This window comes from Scyliorhinus torazame, chromosome 12, assembly GCF_047496885.1.
Source record: "Scyliorhinus torazame isolate Kashiwa2021f chromosome 12, sScyTor2.1, whole genome shotgun sequence".
Lineage (NCBI taxonomy): Eukaryota > Metazoa > Chordata > Chondrichthyes > Carcharhiniformes > Scyliorhinidae > Scyliorhinus > Scyliorhinus torazame.
The window spans coordinates 208,118,884-208,135,221 of NC_092718.1; the positions used below are offsets into that span (position 1 = coordinate 208,118,884).

The 16,338-nt window shown below is 48.7% G+C and overlaps 1 protein-coding gene across 5 annotated transcripts in view; it reads left to right on the forward strand.

Moving 5' to 3' along the window:
- The window catches only part of nf1a (neurofibromin 1a), a 372,455-nt gene that overhangs the window by 290,186 nt on the left and 65,931 nt on the right, over positions 1 to 16,338 (forward strand). For all 5 annotated transcript variants that reach the window (XM_072469810.1, XM_072469812.1, XM_072469811.1 and 2 more), the window contains 5 exons: positions 1,100 to 1,302; positions 1,920 to 2,113; positions 4,559 to 4,699; positions 5,660 to 5,939; positions 14,721 to 14,935. In XM_072469810.1, coding sequence (XP_072325911.1) covers positions 1,100 to 1,302; positions 1,920 to 2,113; positions 4,559 to 4,699; positions 5,660 to 5,939; positions 14,721 to 14,935 — 1,033 coding nt within the window. The remainder of the gene's footprint in view (positions 1 to 1,099; positions 1,303 to 1,919; positions 2,114 to 4,558; positions 4,700 to 5,659; positions 5,940 to 14,720; positions 14,936 to 16,338) is intronic.

Genomic DNA, 16,338 nt, shown 5'->3' on the forward strand with positions numbered 1-16,338 from the left:
CCTTGCACTCTCTCTACCTTGCGCTCTCTCTACCTTGCGCTCTCTCTCACGCCCTCGCTCTCTCTCACGCCCTCGCTCTCTCTCACGCCCTCGCTCTCTCTCACGCCCTCGCTCTCTCTCGCGCCCTCGCTCTCTCTCGAACCCTCGCTCTCTCTCGCATTCTCGCTCTCTCTCGCGCCCTCGCTCTCTCTCTATCTCGCGCCCTCGCTCTCTCTATCTCGTGTCCTCGCTCTCTCTCCTGCTTGCTCAAATGAAATAACTGCTGTAATGTTCTGAAAGCAATGAGCGCCTGGCACATCCTTTGCTGTGACCCTGAAATGATGCTGAGTCAGCAGAGAAGGTAGACAACCTTGCCAGAGAAGATCATCCCAAGCCTAGAGGGAAGCATGAACAAAGATGAAAGCCTGAGCTCCAGAAAGACATTGACTGCGGAAGTCATCCCAACTCAACTAAGATCTTTTAGTTTTATTTAATAATTTCTTTCCTCCACCCTTTCCTCTTTGTGGTTTGTCTGTGTTCGCGTAGAGAGTGGCGCGAGTTAGAAAGGGGGTTGGGAAAGGGGAAGAGATAGTCAGTTACATTCCCTGTCAGTTTAATTATAATACTGTACATAGTAAAAGGCTACTCATGTTTTAAGTTACAAACCTGGTGACTGTAATTTATTGGGTTCCACCAAGGACCTCGGATATTTTAAATAAAATCTAATTTTGCCAGTGCTGTGATTCCGGATAGATTTACAAAGCCAGGAAGTGAGTTACACAATGCAAAATTCCCAGCCTCTGACCTGCGCTTGTAACCTCAATGATTAGATGGCTGGTCCAGTTCATTTTCTGGTTAATGGGAACTGCACCCCGTGTTTTGGCATATAACCCCATGTGTGTGCAATTTTGGTCAAATTCAGATGAGCCTCACTGTCATTGACTAGCTACGTTCCATTCAAAGTAGTGTCTTCAAGCTATTTCAGACAGGCTAAACCTTGTTATGTATGTTTGCAGCTGGAAAAATATTGGCTGCAATTGATCCTGCAATTATGTTCACAAGCGCCACTTCATTTCCTTGGGTGCGAATTTTAATTTTGCCTTTATTTACATTCCCGTAGGTCTGCTGCCTATAATCTCCTGTGTGCCTTAACATGTACCTTCAATCTGAAGATCGAGGGTCAGTTGCTGGAGACATCTGGACTGTGCATCCCTGCAAACAACACATTGTTTATTGTCTCCATCAGTAAAACCTTGGCAGCAAATGAGCCTCACCTGACGCTGGAGTTCCTTGAAGAGTGCATCTCAGGATTTAGTAAATCCAGTAAGCACGTTTTTCTTTGAAGAACAATTTGGAAGCATTGCAGTTTAGAAGGGTGTGGGTGGTGCAGTGGTTCTCGTACTACCTTTTCACCTCCGGTCCAGGTTCAGATTTCCTGATGGCTTTAAATGTGCCCCTGTATTTGTCTTCGCCCATGATTTTCCTCTGAGCTCTTTTGGCAGTGCAGGCGATGCAGTGGGGAACCTGCTCTGAATTAGCCACAAAGAGGTGTGTCGGAGTTGATTTGAATGTTTCACTTTCTGTTTCTTCCCATTAGCCTCAGCTTAGTACCTTTCTCGTGGTTCCAACTAGATTATAAATGTGCTTTATTTGGAGTTAGAGAAGTGGGCCACTGCACCTGGGTGCCGAGGCTCCAAATAGATTAATTTTCCACTTGGCTGAAGCAAGCAGTTACAGTGCTGGAGTATCACACTTAGCAAGTCTGACAACATAAATTACAACTTCCCTCCCCCCATGAGCCCACATATGACTGACCTGAGCAGATGAAACCTGCTGCTGTCACCAGATACTGTGCAGAATTTCTTTATTTGCTTTAAGGATGCCAGTGAACAAAATGATTGACGCAAAGATTTTCAAGTTTAACAAACTTTTTATTATAGGTATTGAACTGAAACACCTTTGTCTGGAATACATGACACCCTGGTTGTCGAACCTGGTTCGTTTCTGTAAGCACAATGATGATGCCAAACGTCAGCGGGTTACTGCCATCCTGGATAAGTTGATCACAATGACCATTAACGAGAAGCAAATGTACCCTTCTATCCAGGCAAAAATCTGGGGCAGCCTCGGTCAGGTATCAATGCAATTTTTAATGAAATGCCTCCAGGTCTAATTACTGTAATCTGACTGTTTATGAGCCAGTGTAGCTAAAATAAGTGATACATTGCTACATTTATAACAAAGTACACTTCTTGATTTCACAACTGCAGTTCCAAAAGGTTTGTTTCCCTCCTGTTGGGCGATATGTTGCAACTCAGCATAGCTGCACACAAGCTCGCTCTTAGTCTCTCCACAACAACTTGCTTTTTTAAAACCATGTTTAACAACCAAAAACACCTTAGAGACGTCAAGATGGAAATAATAATCTTATTGTCACAAGTAGGCTTACATTAAGACTGCAATGAAGTTACTGTGAAAATCCCCTCGTCGCCACACTCCGGCACCTGTTTGGATACACGGAGGGAGAATTCAGAATAGATCATAGAATTTACAGTGCAGAAGGAGACCATTCGGCCCATCGAGTCTGCACCGGCTCTTGAAAAGAGCACCCTACCCGAGGTCAACACCTCCACCCTATCCCCATAACTCAGTAACCCCACCCAACTCTAAGAGCAATTTTGGACACTAAGGGCAATTTATCATGTCCAATTCACCTAACAAGCATGTCTTTCGGGACTTGTGGGAGGAAACCGGAGCACCCGGAGGGAACCTACACAGACACGGGGAGAACGTGCAGACTCTACACAGACAGTGACCCAAGCCGGGAATCGAACCTGGGACCCTGGCGCTGTGAAGCAACAGTGCTAACCACTGACCTACCAATAGCAATAGGCAGGGAACCAGAGAAAGACATTAGGGGTGACCAAAGGAATATTTTTAACTTTTGATACTGAGATGTGGACACATTTATTGTTCCGAGTAGTGTTTAGGTGCTGGTAGCCCTTTTGAATCATTGCCGTCTTTGTGATAATGGTGCTTTCACATCAGTATTAGGTAAGGAATTCTAAGATTATGAGTAAAAGATAGTTGGGTGTGTTCTAAGGATTGCCTTTGGTAAATAGTAGATTATAGAGAAGCAAAGGGCTACAGGTAGTCGGCAAAATATCTGTATAATTTTTTTGCATGTTTTATTCATTTTAATTTCTGGATTTGGCTGCAAATGTAACTGCCTTGTAACATTTCAAGGAAAATTCTAGTTTGCCTGTGGCTTTCCATGGCATAATACAAAAAATAGAATGAAATAAAAGAACTTAACTTTTGCAAATAATAATCCACGTATGAATGGAGAATAATTAAGTCAAGTTGCCATAGCCCCAGATGCTTTCCCCTCTGAGGGGAAGAGCTGACTGATGGTGATTTAACCTGAGGATCACCACCTCAGGCAAGGGGCAAGATTGAGAAGGCGGGACCTTAATGAAGAGCCTCCACCGGTGCAGGAATTGAACCTGTGCTGCTGCCCTTGCTCTGCATCACAAACCAGCTTTCCAGCCAAATGAGCTGAACCGGCCTTACTATGGAGAATAGTATGGAGAATACGATGCTTAGGACAAGTTAAATCAGTGGGCAGCACGGTAGCATTGTGGATAGCACAATTGCTTCACAGCTACAGGGTCCCAGGTTCGATTCCGGCTTGGGTCACTGTCTGTGCGGAGTCTGCACATCCTCCCCGTGTGTGCGTGGGTTTCCTCCGGGTGCTCCGCTTTCCTCCCACAGTCCAAAGATGTGCAGGTTAGGTGGATTGTCCATGATAAATTCCCCTTAGTGTCCAAAATTGCCATTAGTGTTGGGTTGGGTTCTGGGGGTAGGGTTGAGGTGTTGACCTTGGGTAGGGTGCTCTTTCCAAGAGCTGGTGCAGACTCGATTGGCTGAATGGTCTCCTTCTGCACTGTAAATTCTATGACAAAACAAACTTTTTAAAATGCATTAAATTAACATTCCAAAGAAGGGCTTCTTGTGACTTGAAATTATGGGCGGGATTTTGCAACTGTTCCCACTGGCGGGAGCCCCCGGCCTCAGATTCCCCAATGGTGTAGGGTGTGAATAACATTGACAATGGAGGGATCAGAAGATACAGTCACCGGCCAATGGCGGACCGCCTCTGCAAAACACATCACGGAGGTTGCGGGGGAGGGGGCAGCGGAAGAGTCGGGGGGGGGGGGGGGGGGGGGGGGGGGAGTGATCATTATCAACCCAAAGCACCAACGGCTTCATGCTTGCACTATACAATGTTTTATTGAAGATAATTAAAATATAATTCTAGTCAAAGATATTTTTGCTGACATTTAGACTTTTTAGTATGTTTTTGATTTCTGGTTTGTTAGCCGATTTATAATTACAAAGCGCCATTGCTCCATTGACAGAAGTGGCAACCGTTTTGACACCCAGTTTAAAAAAATGTTCTGGTGATATATTGTCATCCTTTACGACTTTTACATTGAGACATTTTTCCGTTTTGCAGTTGTCTCTGGTTTGACTTTTGATGCCATTTTGTTTGTCTCATCCCTGTTTGCTTGTGCAGATCACAGACCTGCTCGATGTGGTGCTCGACAGTTTCATAAAGACCAGTGCTACAGGTGGTTTGGGCTCAATCAAAGCAGAGGTCATGGCAGATACTGCAGTAGCCCTGGCATCAGGAAATGTAAAGCTTGTTTCAAGCAAGGTATGGGGAAAAATATCTCTGATAATTTGTCACTTGGATTCAATTACTCTAGGAATTTACGCTTGCATGTTGGTACCAAACCCAATGACATAGTGAGTGAAATACGGCCTGATGTGACACCTAAGTCATTGCTGATCAGAGGTCACAGGTTTGATACTTGGTTTGTGCTGTTAACCGATTTTAGTTAATATCCCTTGGCTAGGGAAGGGTCAAGACTTCCTCTTTACAGTTATCCGATGACCCTCACTGGAAAATGTGCACAGTCCAAACACAAGCAACCTGGGCTTCCCCGTTCTCAATGGCCTGCAGACAATCACTGTCAAAACTCACACATGATCAATGCCCACTTAAGCGACTAAATGGAGGTCCTCCAGCAATGCGAAGGTTCATATGCATGTTGAAGGAGGGAGAAACATTTTATCAAATTCAATTGATGCAAATTGGGAGTTATATTTAAACAGCAGAGCTTTGCCCGAGGAATTTCTGGCAGCTTTGAATTCATTCAATTTTGGTCATTATTTGGGCTGTGGAAGCTCAGTCATTGTGTATGTTTAAAGCAGAAATTGATAGATTTCTGATTCGCAATAATGTAAACGTTTATGGGAATAGTGAGTGTAAAAACACACATCAAAGTGTCCACTCATTTTTAATGGCAGAGCAGGCTCGACTGGCTGAATGGCATACTCCTGTTCCGATGCTCTTCTCTTGTCTTAAACTTCAAGCTGTATATGCTCTATATCTAAATTACTGTGCGGACCAATTTGTTAAACAATGTATAAAAGGAAATTACTGCGGATGCTGAAATCTGAAACCAAAAGAGAAAATGCTGGAAAATCTCAGCAGGTCTGCCAGCATCTGTAGGGAGAGAAGAAAGTTAACGTTTCGAGTCCTGATGACCCTTTGTCAAAGTTTTCCTCTTTTGCTACATGTGACCTTTTTCTTGCTGTTCCTTCTCTGCAGGTGATTGGAAGAATGTGCAAAATAATTGATAAGACTTGCCTCTCTCCAACTCCTACTCTGGAACAGCACCTGATGTGGGATGACATTGCAATCCTAGCCCGTTACATGCTGATGTTGTCTTTCAACAATTCACTCGATGTGGCTGCACATCTCCCCTACCTCTTCCACGTGGTTACTTTATTGGTGGCCACTGGGCCTCTGTCCCTTCGGGCTTCCACCCATGGCTTGGTTATCAACATTATTCATTCACTCTGCACTTGTTCTCAACTCAATTTTAGTGGTAAGCTCTGGTCAAGTGATCGTCAGCGTTTACCTTGTCTTGTGACTTTTTAAAGTTTTGTCTTGTATGGGAACCTTCTCCTGTCTCAAAAGCAAATGTTTTGAAACAAATGCTGTATTTTATTTTGTTGGAGGAACTGTGGGCAGCTGTTTCTATTTGTCACAAAGTTGGTCTACTTGCATTTGTTTACAATTGCCTATCACTGCTTTTACCCCAACTGTTGAAATCCTCAAAACTTTGTTGCCACCAGACTTGACAGTTCCAATGTTTCTCCCATCTCAGACCTCCACCTTCCATAAACTGCCAAGTCATCCTAAACTCTTCCCACATCCTATCACACACCAACATCCGTTCCCCATCAACCCACGTCCCGCCTAGTACTCACTGATACATTGGCTTCCACAATTTCCCATCTAAAATTAAGCCTCATGTTTAAATTTCTTCATGACCTTGCCCCTTCTAGTCTCTACAAGCTTATCTAACCCTAAAGCAACCCCACTCCCCGGACCCAAAAACTGTATTCCCCTGTGGATACGCCTCGGTCCTTGACTCCATTATTGGTGACCCTTGATTTTGCTGTCTAAGCCCCATGTTGCAGATTTCAGTCCTCCGATCACTCAGTTCTCTTCCCTCCTTTGCAAGCTTTTGGTCATCCATTTTAATACCACCTCCTTTCACACAGCATCCAGTTTTTCATTTTTAAAAAATTCTTGCATGGAATATGAGCAGCGCCGGCAGAGCCAGCATTTACTACCCATCCCTTAATGGCCTTTGCACTGAATGGCCTTGCTAGGCTGTTCCAGAGGGTAGTTGAGAGTCAGTTAACGTAATTGTGGCCCTGAGTCATGTGGACCAGGCCAGGTAAGGATGGCAGATTTCCTTCCTTAAAGGATATTACCCCTCCGCGAAGCCTGTTGGCACATTTTGTTCCAACAATAAAGACATCAATAAATGCAAGCCTTTTTTGCTATGGGGTAAGGATGACAAATCTGGGAAATGTGCGTTTCTCACAGTGTTGTGTGTGCCATTTGGAGTCAACATGCGCAAGTCTGACGCAATGCAAATTGAAACAAAGTGCCCTGACTCTCTGAAATGCATCCCCATGAGGTTAGTGCAGCTCTCAGCTTCTCGTTCGAATTGTTCCTTAAGTCAGCGTGGATATGGAAGCGTGTTTTTGCACAGCTGACTCATATTTGCTCGGAATCTTGAAATGCTGGTAATAATGGTTTACTTGAATTATTGCAGCAATGCGAAAGGTTATGCAACAGTTGAGAAATAGTTTAAAAATTACTCTTAACAGTTCGTGAAATGTTTTTCAAAATAATTGTGATTAGCACAGGCAGTTTTTTTATCGAAATGTTGCATCTTATAGGCTTAATATTTGAAACCATCTTAAATATTCTTTTAAACCGTTGAGCTTGATTCCTGTGCTGCAGCTTAAATTCCTACATGCTAGAATGTTATGTTCATCTCGATTTGAAAATGAAAAGCACTTGCTCTGGGGCGGGGCTACAATCTAGGCTAACTCTTCAATGTCGAGTCATGATACCAGGCTGAAAGGGTTATGTTGCATGCAGGTTGAATATGATCTTGGGTCTATTTTGTTGAATTTTTAAAAATAAATTTGCAGAGTATCCAATTAATTTTTTCCAATTAAGGGGCAATGTAGCATGGCCAATCCACCTAGCCTGCACATCTTTGGGTTGTGGGGGCGAAACACACGCAAACACGGGGAGAATGTGCAAACCACACGGACAGTGACCCAGAGCCGGGATCGAACCTCGGACATCGGCGCCGTGAGGCAGCAGGGCTAACCCACTGCGCCACCGTGCTGCCCTTATTTATTGAATTTTAAGTTCAAGGGCTAATCTAACCTAGATACTTGTAAACATAGGATGTGAACTTCCGGCCTCGTTACACTCACGCTCAAACGTAACGAGGCCGGTGAATAGTGGGAGAGGCCAGAAACGTGAACAGCGCCAGGCGCCAAACAGTTTGCAATGCAACCGGCCTGCTCTCGTAGGTGAATTCGGAATTCTGCCATAGCGTGGCGAGAAACCAATTATCGCTACTTAAGACCAATTTCCATACAATAACAAGACCCACCCGTCACCCAATGGCCTCCTGTCATTCAGCGGCCTCCCCAGCAAGTGGTCACGCTGGCGCCGATTAGTACTCTTTTTTTCAAAACGTGAACCTGATGGAAGGGCTCCTGTGGGGAGCCGAGGAGGTAAGTAGCAATCCTTTCTCACAAGCAAAGAGCCTGGCGGCGCTGCGCTTGCTGCCTCTGTGCTTGGTGGGGAACGGGGACCCTCGGCTGGGGGTGGGCCAGCAGCGGTGGGCCGCCATGGGAGGTTTGGGGGGGGGGGGGGCAACTGCTCGCTGCACCTCCATGCCAACTCCTGGATCATGTGTTCCCATACTGGCCTCCCTGAACAGGCGCCAGAATATGGCGACTAGGGGCGTTTCACAGTAACTTCATTGAAGCCTGCTTGTGACGAGCAATTATTATTATTATTATTATTATTATTATTATTATTATTATTGTTATTGTTATTATTACCCATTGCGGCCATATGCCGGAGAAGGCTGTGGCAATAGAGTCTGCAGATGCTCAAGGCAGTGGCCCATGTGCTGGACCCTCCCCACTCCCTGAGGACCCGGCCGCCCATGCCATATCCTCGTGGACTTGTCACCACGTGGAGGTGGAGGACGCTCGCACCTGGTGGTCGTCCAGGTCACTGCAGCCCTGAACATTTATGCAAAGGGATCATTCCAGGGCTCGAGTGGGGACCTGTGTGGTCACAGCCCACAGGTGCATCCGACAGGTCACGAATGCCCTGTATGCCCGGGCAGAAGACTACATCGTTTTTGACATGGACCAGGCGCAACAAGATGCCCGGGCAGGAGGATTCTCCGCTATCGCTGGGATGCCCCAGGTCCAGGGAGTGTATATGCCATGCACGATGCCCTGCACTCACCTGGCCATCTGGGAGTGCCCTATATTAACCGAAAGGGGTCTCACACCCTCAACATACAGCTGGTGTGCAACCACCAGTTGCAGATAATGCACGTGTGCCTGCTTCCCGCAGCGACATCCTGGGGCAGTCAGACATCCTTGCTCTCTTCAATGAGCACCCCAGGATGGAAGGCGTTTCTTGGGGATAAGGGATATCCGCTGTGGACCTGGCTGATGACACCAGTACGGAGGCCGGGGACTGAAGCGGAGACCCGCTGCAACGAGGCCCATGCAACCACCCGGGCTGTTATTGAGTGGTACACCGGACTCCTCAAGATGATCTGATGCCTCGGCCGCTCTGGAGGTCCATTCCAGAACACCACCCCAAGGGTCGCCAGCTTTGTTGTGGTCTGTTGTGTCCTCCACAACCTTGCACAGCAGAGGGGGGAACGAGCTGGAGGTTGATGACGAGGAACATGTGGCCACCTCGGAAGGAGGAGGCGGAAGGGGTTAAGGATGATGATGAGGCGCCGGACCAACAGGGGCTGGAGCACGAAGTGGGGGAGGAACCTGAGGCTGCAGGACAGGCAGCGGTGGTGAGGGCCCGGCAAGCCTAGAGGGCCAGGGAGGTCCACGTACTCACCCGATTCACCTAGTACGTGGCCTGGTCCATCGTCGCATTCTTACCCATCCGTCACCCCCATTTCCCACCCTCCCAGGATATGTGTCACATCGCTCCAGGGTGCTGCTACTGTGTCGGCACTGTCCGCGGTTCACTGTCGAGGGCCGGTGGGGGGTGATGATACCCGCAGAGAGCTGGGCGCTGGTGCTCCACAGTCTATGCCATAATCTGACCCTACTTGTCTGCTGGGTGCTCACTCGCACCCATCACCTGCATGCGGCAATGCATTGCGGGAGAAAGTGACAGAGGCTTCCTATTAGTTGTGCACAAGGGTGGTTATTGTTCAATATATGCCCCCACTCTCCCAATGGTGCATCACCCCCCTCCCACACACCCCTCACCCCCCATGCACCCCTCATCCAGTGCCCTCTGATCCTCGATGTACTTTGCCCTCCTTGCTCCACCACTACATCTAGTTGTGTCCCCAGGATGCACATCAGAGGTGGAGGCAGCCGGCTGCCTATCTCGTCCCAGGCAGCACCGGCTGCCCAGTGGCTCACCCTCTGGGTTCCTCGGGGGAACAGGACATCCCTCCTGGCTTCCACCATGTCCAGGAGCCTCCCCAGGTCAGCATCCCTGAATCTCGGGGCTGGCCTCCTTGGCACCATTGTTGCGAGCTGGCTGGGGTTGGCTGAGCAAGTGCAGCCTAAGTGCTGCTCGTCGTTGTTAGTGGGGGGCTGGTGAGTGCAGTCCCGGCGAATCAGCTGGAGAGACAGCTTTCAGGGCGGAAAGCCCATGAGGCCTGGTTAAGTGGACAAATTAACGTTGAATAGTGTTGCCGGGAGGAGCACCAGGAAACTTGCGACAATTCCCACTCGCTACAGCACTTGGAAATTTTTCGGGAGAATCGCCCCCATATTCAATATGATAGGGGAATCCAGACCACGGGTAAAATCATTTTCTTTGGTCCCGTGGAAATCTCAAGCTGTCTTCCCCAAAAGGCAATGTCTGCTAGGTGAGCAAAGATTTTCAGGAATGTGATTGTTTTTTGTTCCTTAAACAAACGGAACAAGATGGAGTTCAAGTGCAGGATATAAAGAAATAGCAGGAGTGAGCTCAATTCAAAGCTGCCTGTGCTAATCACACTTTGAAAAATATTTCACTAACTAATTTTGAATCTATTTTTCTTTTTTGTTTTTATTGAGGCATTTATATACACACACACATCAAACACAACTATAACCAAAAATAGAACAAACAGGAATTCACACCATAAATAACCAACACCCTCGCGCCCCACCCTCCCTACCATAACCCTCCACCCACTCCGTCTCCTTTTTTAACCACAGGCCCCCCCCCCCCCCCCCCCCCCCCCCTGGTTTTGGCGGTCCCGAGTCCCTCTATTCCAACAGGATCCGTCTCCAGGCTGTCCAAACACCCTCGGGGCCGCCACTGTCCAAACACCCTCGGGGCCGCCACTGTCCAAACACCCTCAAGGCCGTCACGACAACCGGACCTGTGGAGTACCTGGCCAGCGAGAACTGCAGAGGCGCGTTAACAATGCCCCTAAGCTAGTGTCCTTACAAGAGGCTTGGAAGGTTCTGGATCTCTAATCGAAACCTTGTGAATACCGTCATCTTCACGGATTGCACCCGCCCTGCCAACGACAGCGGGAGCAAGTCCAACCTCTTAAAATGCCCCTTCATCTGCTCCACCAACCGCGCCAAATTCAATTAATATAGCTGCTCACATCCCTGCGCCACTTGGATGCCCAGATACCTGAAACTCGCCCCCACTACCTTAAAACGGCAGCTCGCCCAACCTCCTCTTCCGCCCCCTCGTATGAATCGGAAAGATCGCACTCTTCCTCATGTTTAATTTATACCGAGAGAACCGTTTAATTCCACCAAAATGTCCATGATCCCCCACAATACTTTCATGTGTAAAGCAACAGATCGTCCACATATAGCAAGACCCTGTGCTCCCCCCCCCCCTCCGCACTATCCTTTTCCAGCCCCTTGACAGTCTTAAGCGCCATTGCCGATGGCTCTATCGCCAAGGCATAACGAGAGTGTGCATCCCTATCTCCTCCCACGATGCAGCCCAAACTCACCCGGTTCGTCCTTACACTCGCTACTGCCGCCCGATACAACAATCGGTCCCAATCCACGAACTCCTCCCCCGACCCGAACCCCCCCAGTACCTCCCACAAATATTCTATTCTACCCGATCAAAGGCCTTTGTGTTTCTGGCGACCACCACCTCCAATTCTGTTCCTCCGAAGGCTTCATTATAACATTCAACAAATGCTTAACCTCAGCTGACAGATATCTCCCCTTTACAAACCCCGCCTGGTCTTCCCCTATCAACCCGACACAGTCATCAATTCGCGAGGCCAAGACCTTTGCCAACAACTTGGTGTCTACATTCAGCAGTGATATCGGACAGTAGGACACACACTGCTCCCGGTCCTTATTCTTATTCAAAATTGAAGATATCGAGTCCTGCGATAACATTGGGGGGAGCTCCCCCTTCTCCCTCACCTCATTAAATATCCTTACCAGCAGGGGCCCCAGGTCTCCCAAAAACCTTTTCTCTCATTCTACAGGGAAGCCGTCTAGGCCCAGGGCCTTCCCTGCCTGCATCGCCTCCATCACCTCTGCCAGTCCAATGGGTGCTCCCAACTCCTCTGCCAGGTCCTCCTCCACCTTGGGGAACTCCAACCCCTCCAGGAATCAGAGCGCCCCCAATTGGGGGGTTGTTTTGTAAAACTCCTCAAATACCCCATTCACCCCCACCTGGCCCAGCACCGCTCTCTACCCCTCCCGTCTTTCACCCTTTCAATCTCCCTCGCCGCCTCCTGCTTCCTGTTGGTGGGCCAGCAACCTACATGCCTTCTCCCCGTACTCATACACTGGCCCTCTGGCCCTCCGCACACTGCCCTACTGCCTTCCCCGTGGACACCAGCCCGAACTCCACCTGGAGCTTCTGCCTCTCCTTCAACAATCTTGCCTCTGGGGCCTTCAAATATCTCCTGTTCACCCACAAAATCGCATATCTCATCCACCAACCTTGCAATCCCTGCTCGCTGCTCCCTCTGCCTGTGCGCCCAGATCGATATGAACCCCCCTCCCCAACCACTGCCGTGAGCGCCTCCCACGGCGTGGCGGCCGAGACCTTACCTGTATCCATCCGAGGACAAAGGCTCTCACTGTCCACCCTATCTAATCCGCTGATCATCTTGCATGCCTCAATTAAGTCACCTCTTAACCTTCTTCTTTCTAAAGAAAATAACCTCAAGTCCCTCAGCCTTCCCTCATAAGATCTTCCCTCCAGACCTGGCAACATCCTGGTAAATCCCCTCTGCACCCTTTCCAATGCTTCCACATCCTTCCTATAATGCGGCGACCAGAATTGCACGCAATACTCCAAATGCGGCCGCACCATTGGTGATGTCTAGCACGAGGGGACATAGCTTTAAATTGAGGGGTGATAGATATAGGACAGATGTCAAAGATAGGTTCTTTACTCAGAGAATAGTAAGGACATGGAATGCTCTGCCTGTAACAGTAGTGGACTCGCCAACATTAAGGGCATTTAAATGGTCATTGGATAAACATATGGATGATAAGGGAATAGTGTAGATGGGCTTTAGAGTGGTTTCAAAGGTCGGCGCAACATCGAGGGCCGAAGGGCCTGTACTGCGCTGTAATGTTCTATGTATCATTTAGTTCCACATGTCCCCGGATGGCAACCCTCACCTACTCCCACACCTGGTCTTCCGCGAACAACCCTACGTCTAACCTCCACTGCGGGGGCTGCCCCCCTCCCCCTGCCAATAACATCAAAAAAGTCAATCTGAGAGTACACCCTGTGCAAATGGGAGAAGTATGAAAACTCCTTCGCCCTCGGCCTCCCCAATCTCCACGGGTCCCCCATCCCCCCCACCCATGCGCTCCATGAACCCCTACAGCTCCTTCGCCACTGCCGACTCTCTCCCCGACCTGTGGCTTGACCGGTCCTCTCTCTCTCTCTCTCTCTCTCTTCCAGGTCTGGGATCTTCCCCAGCACTCGCCTCATAAACTACACATCGTTTGGGGCATAAATATTAACCAAAACCACCGGCAACCACTCCAGCTTCCCACTCACCATCATGAACATGTGTTCCTGTTAAGTAGCCTGCCCCCCCCCCCCCCCCGGTGATTTCTCTCCCCCCCAACTCCCCCGCTCGCATACCTCACAAACAACAGTGGAACAAGAAAAAAGGTGCACTCACCCTCAACGAAACGTGTCGAAGGAGAAAGGTTCTCCAACAAACAAAAAAACAGATACAATAAAAAGGTCAGAAAAAGCACCCATCTCCTCACACCTCCTCCACAGTTCAATGTCCTCCTTCTCCTGCCAGTCCATTGTCTCTTTAAAAACTTCATTGCCTCCTCTGGTGTCCCAAAATAATGTTGTCGACTGTTAAATGTCACCCAGAGGTGGGCCGGGTATAACATTCCAAACTTCACCCCCTTTTTAAAGAGTGCAGCCTTCACCCGATTAAACCCGGCTCTCCTCTTTGCCGGGTCCGCACCCAGGTCCTGGTTCAGCCAAAGCTCTCTCCCCTCCCAGGTGCACCTTCTCGTCTGCCTCGCCCATCTCAATATCTTCTCCTTATCCAGGAACCGCTGAAGATGCACCACCATCACCCTCAACGGCTCATTCGCCTGCAGCTTCTTCATCAGCGCCCTGTGCGCTCGCTCGTCCTCCTGGAGCCGGTCAAAGGCCCCCGCGCCCATCAACCTTTCCAACATCTTGGCTACATGCATGTCAGCCTCTGCTCCCTCGATGCCTTCAGGCATCCCCAAGATTCTTAGATTCTGTCTCCGGGAGCGATTCTCCAGGTCCTCCACCTTCTCCTTTAACCTCTTCTGGGTCTCTCGCATCAGACCCACTTCAGCCACCAAAGGGCCGAGCTGCTCCTCGTGCTCCCCCACCACCACCTCCACTTTCCGAATAGCCTGGCTTTGGAACTCCAACCCCTGCTCCACGCGGTCAATTCCCGCTTTTAACGGTTCCACTGCCTTGGCTAGGGATATACTGCCAATATCCCAGCCAGTAATTTCTTGTCTTACATGTTTAAATAAGTTTGTAGACTTTTGAGTGGATTGTACTTCACAATTTGAAAAACAACTTTTTCTTTCCTTCCGAACAGAAGAGACTAAACAAGTGCTGAGGCTCAGTCTAACTGAGTTTTCATTGCCCAAGTTCTACTTGCTCTTTGGAATTAGTAAAGTCAAATCGGCTGCTGTGATTGCTTTCCGATCCAGCTATCGGGATCGTTCCTTCTCGCCTGGATCCTACGAGAGGGAGACTTTTGCTCTTTCTTCCCTAGAAACTGTAACTGAAGCCTTGTTGGAAATAATGGAGGTAAGAGAGACGGACAGCTTTACAGTCACAAATGCAGGGGAGCAGCGGGTTAGGGACCTGTTTGCTGAGGGTAGGTTTGTGGGGTTGGCAGAAGTGCGAGTGAGGTTTGAGTTGCCGAGGCCGAGCGGAGCGAGTTTAGATATTGGTAGGTGAGGGGTTTTGCTCTGAAGGAGCTGCTCTCATTTCCTCGGCTTCCGAACTATACGCTACTGCAGAAGTTGTTGGCCAGGGTGACTGGTGGGTTTGGAGGGGGGATGATTGATATCTATGGGTGGCTGGAAGAGAAGGGGTCGGCCCTAGTGGAAGGGAATCAAGCGATAGTGGGAGGAAGAGTTGGGGATCGGAATGGGATGGGGAATTTGGAGCGAGATGATGCATAAAATCAACTCAACCCCCTCCTGTGCGAGGATGAGCCTTATACAGTTCAAGGTGGTATATAGGATTCATGTGACTCGGGCACGGATGAGTGCGTTCTTCCCGAGAGTAGAGGATGTGTGCGAGAGGTGTGGATGGGGGAAGGGAGAGCAAATCATGTTCACATATTCTGGGGTTGTGCAAAGCTGGGTAGCTTCTGGGAGGCGGTGTTTGAGAGTCTGTCGAGGATTGTCGGGGTGAGGATGTCGCTGGACCCTATTGTGGCGATCTTTGAGGTGTCAAAGGTGCCGGGGCTGCGGGAGGGGAAGGGGACCGATGTGGTTAGCCTGGCCTCCCTGATTGCCCGACGATGGATACTATTGAGTTGGAGGCCAGCTGTGCCGCCGTGGGTCGTGGGCGGCATGGTTGGGAGATCTGTATGAATTTCTTAGGCTAAAGAAGGTAAAGTTAATGCTTGGGGTTCAGAGGAGGGATTTTATGTGGATTGGAGGCCGTTTCTGTCAGTGTTTGAGGAATGGTTTGTCGGAGGTTGGGGACTAAAAGGGAGAAAAACAAACAGTGTGTCCTTTGTTTATTTTGTGTTATATTGATGTGTTTCCGTATGTTTGGAATAAAGATATATTTTTTTTTTAAACAAATTCAAGAGAGCATCCAGCCCTGTCAGCAAAGAATCTGATCAGAAACAGCAAATCCGTTATAGAGTAAACTTCTGTTACGTAGCCTTGTTAAGCTTCCATTTATGAGGAAGTGGGCATATTTGTTTTGTTGTTTATTTTTCCAATTAAGGGGCGATTTAGCGTGGCCAATCCACCTAACCTGCAGGTCTTTTTGGGTAGTGGGGGTGAGACCCACAAAGACACTGGGAGAATGCGCAAACTCCACACGGATAGTGACCTGTGCCCGGGATCAGACCCGGGTCCTTAGCACCGTGAGGCAGCAGTGCTAACCACTGCGCCACACTTTTGTGGTGGGGATCAGCTTGTGATTTTCCAAAAGCCTGTCAGATATAATGCAAAAGTGAATGAAAT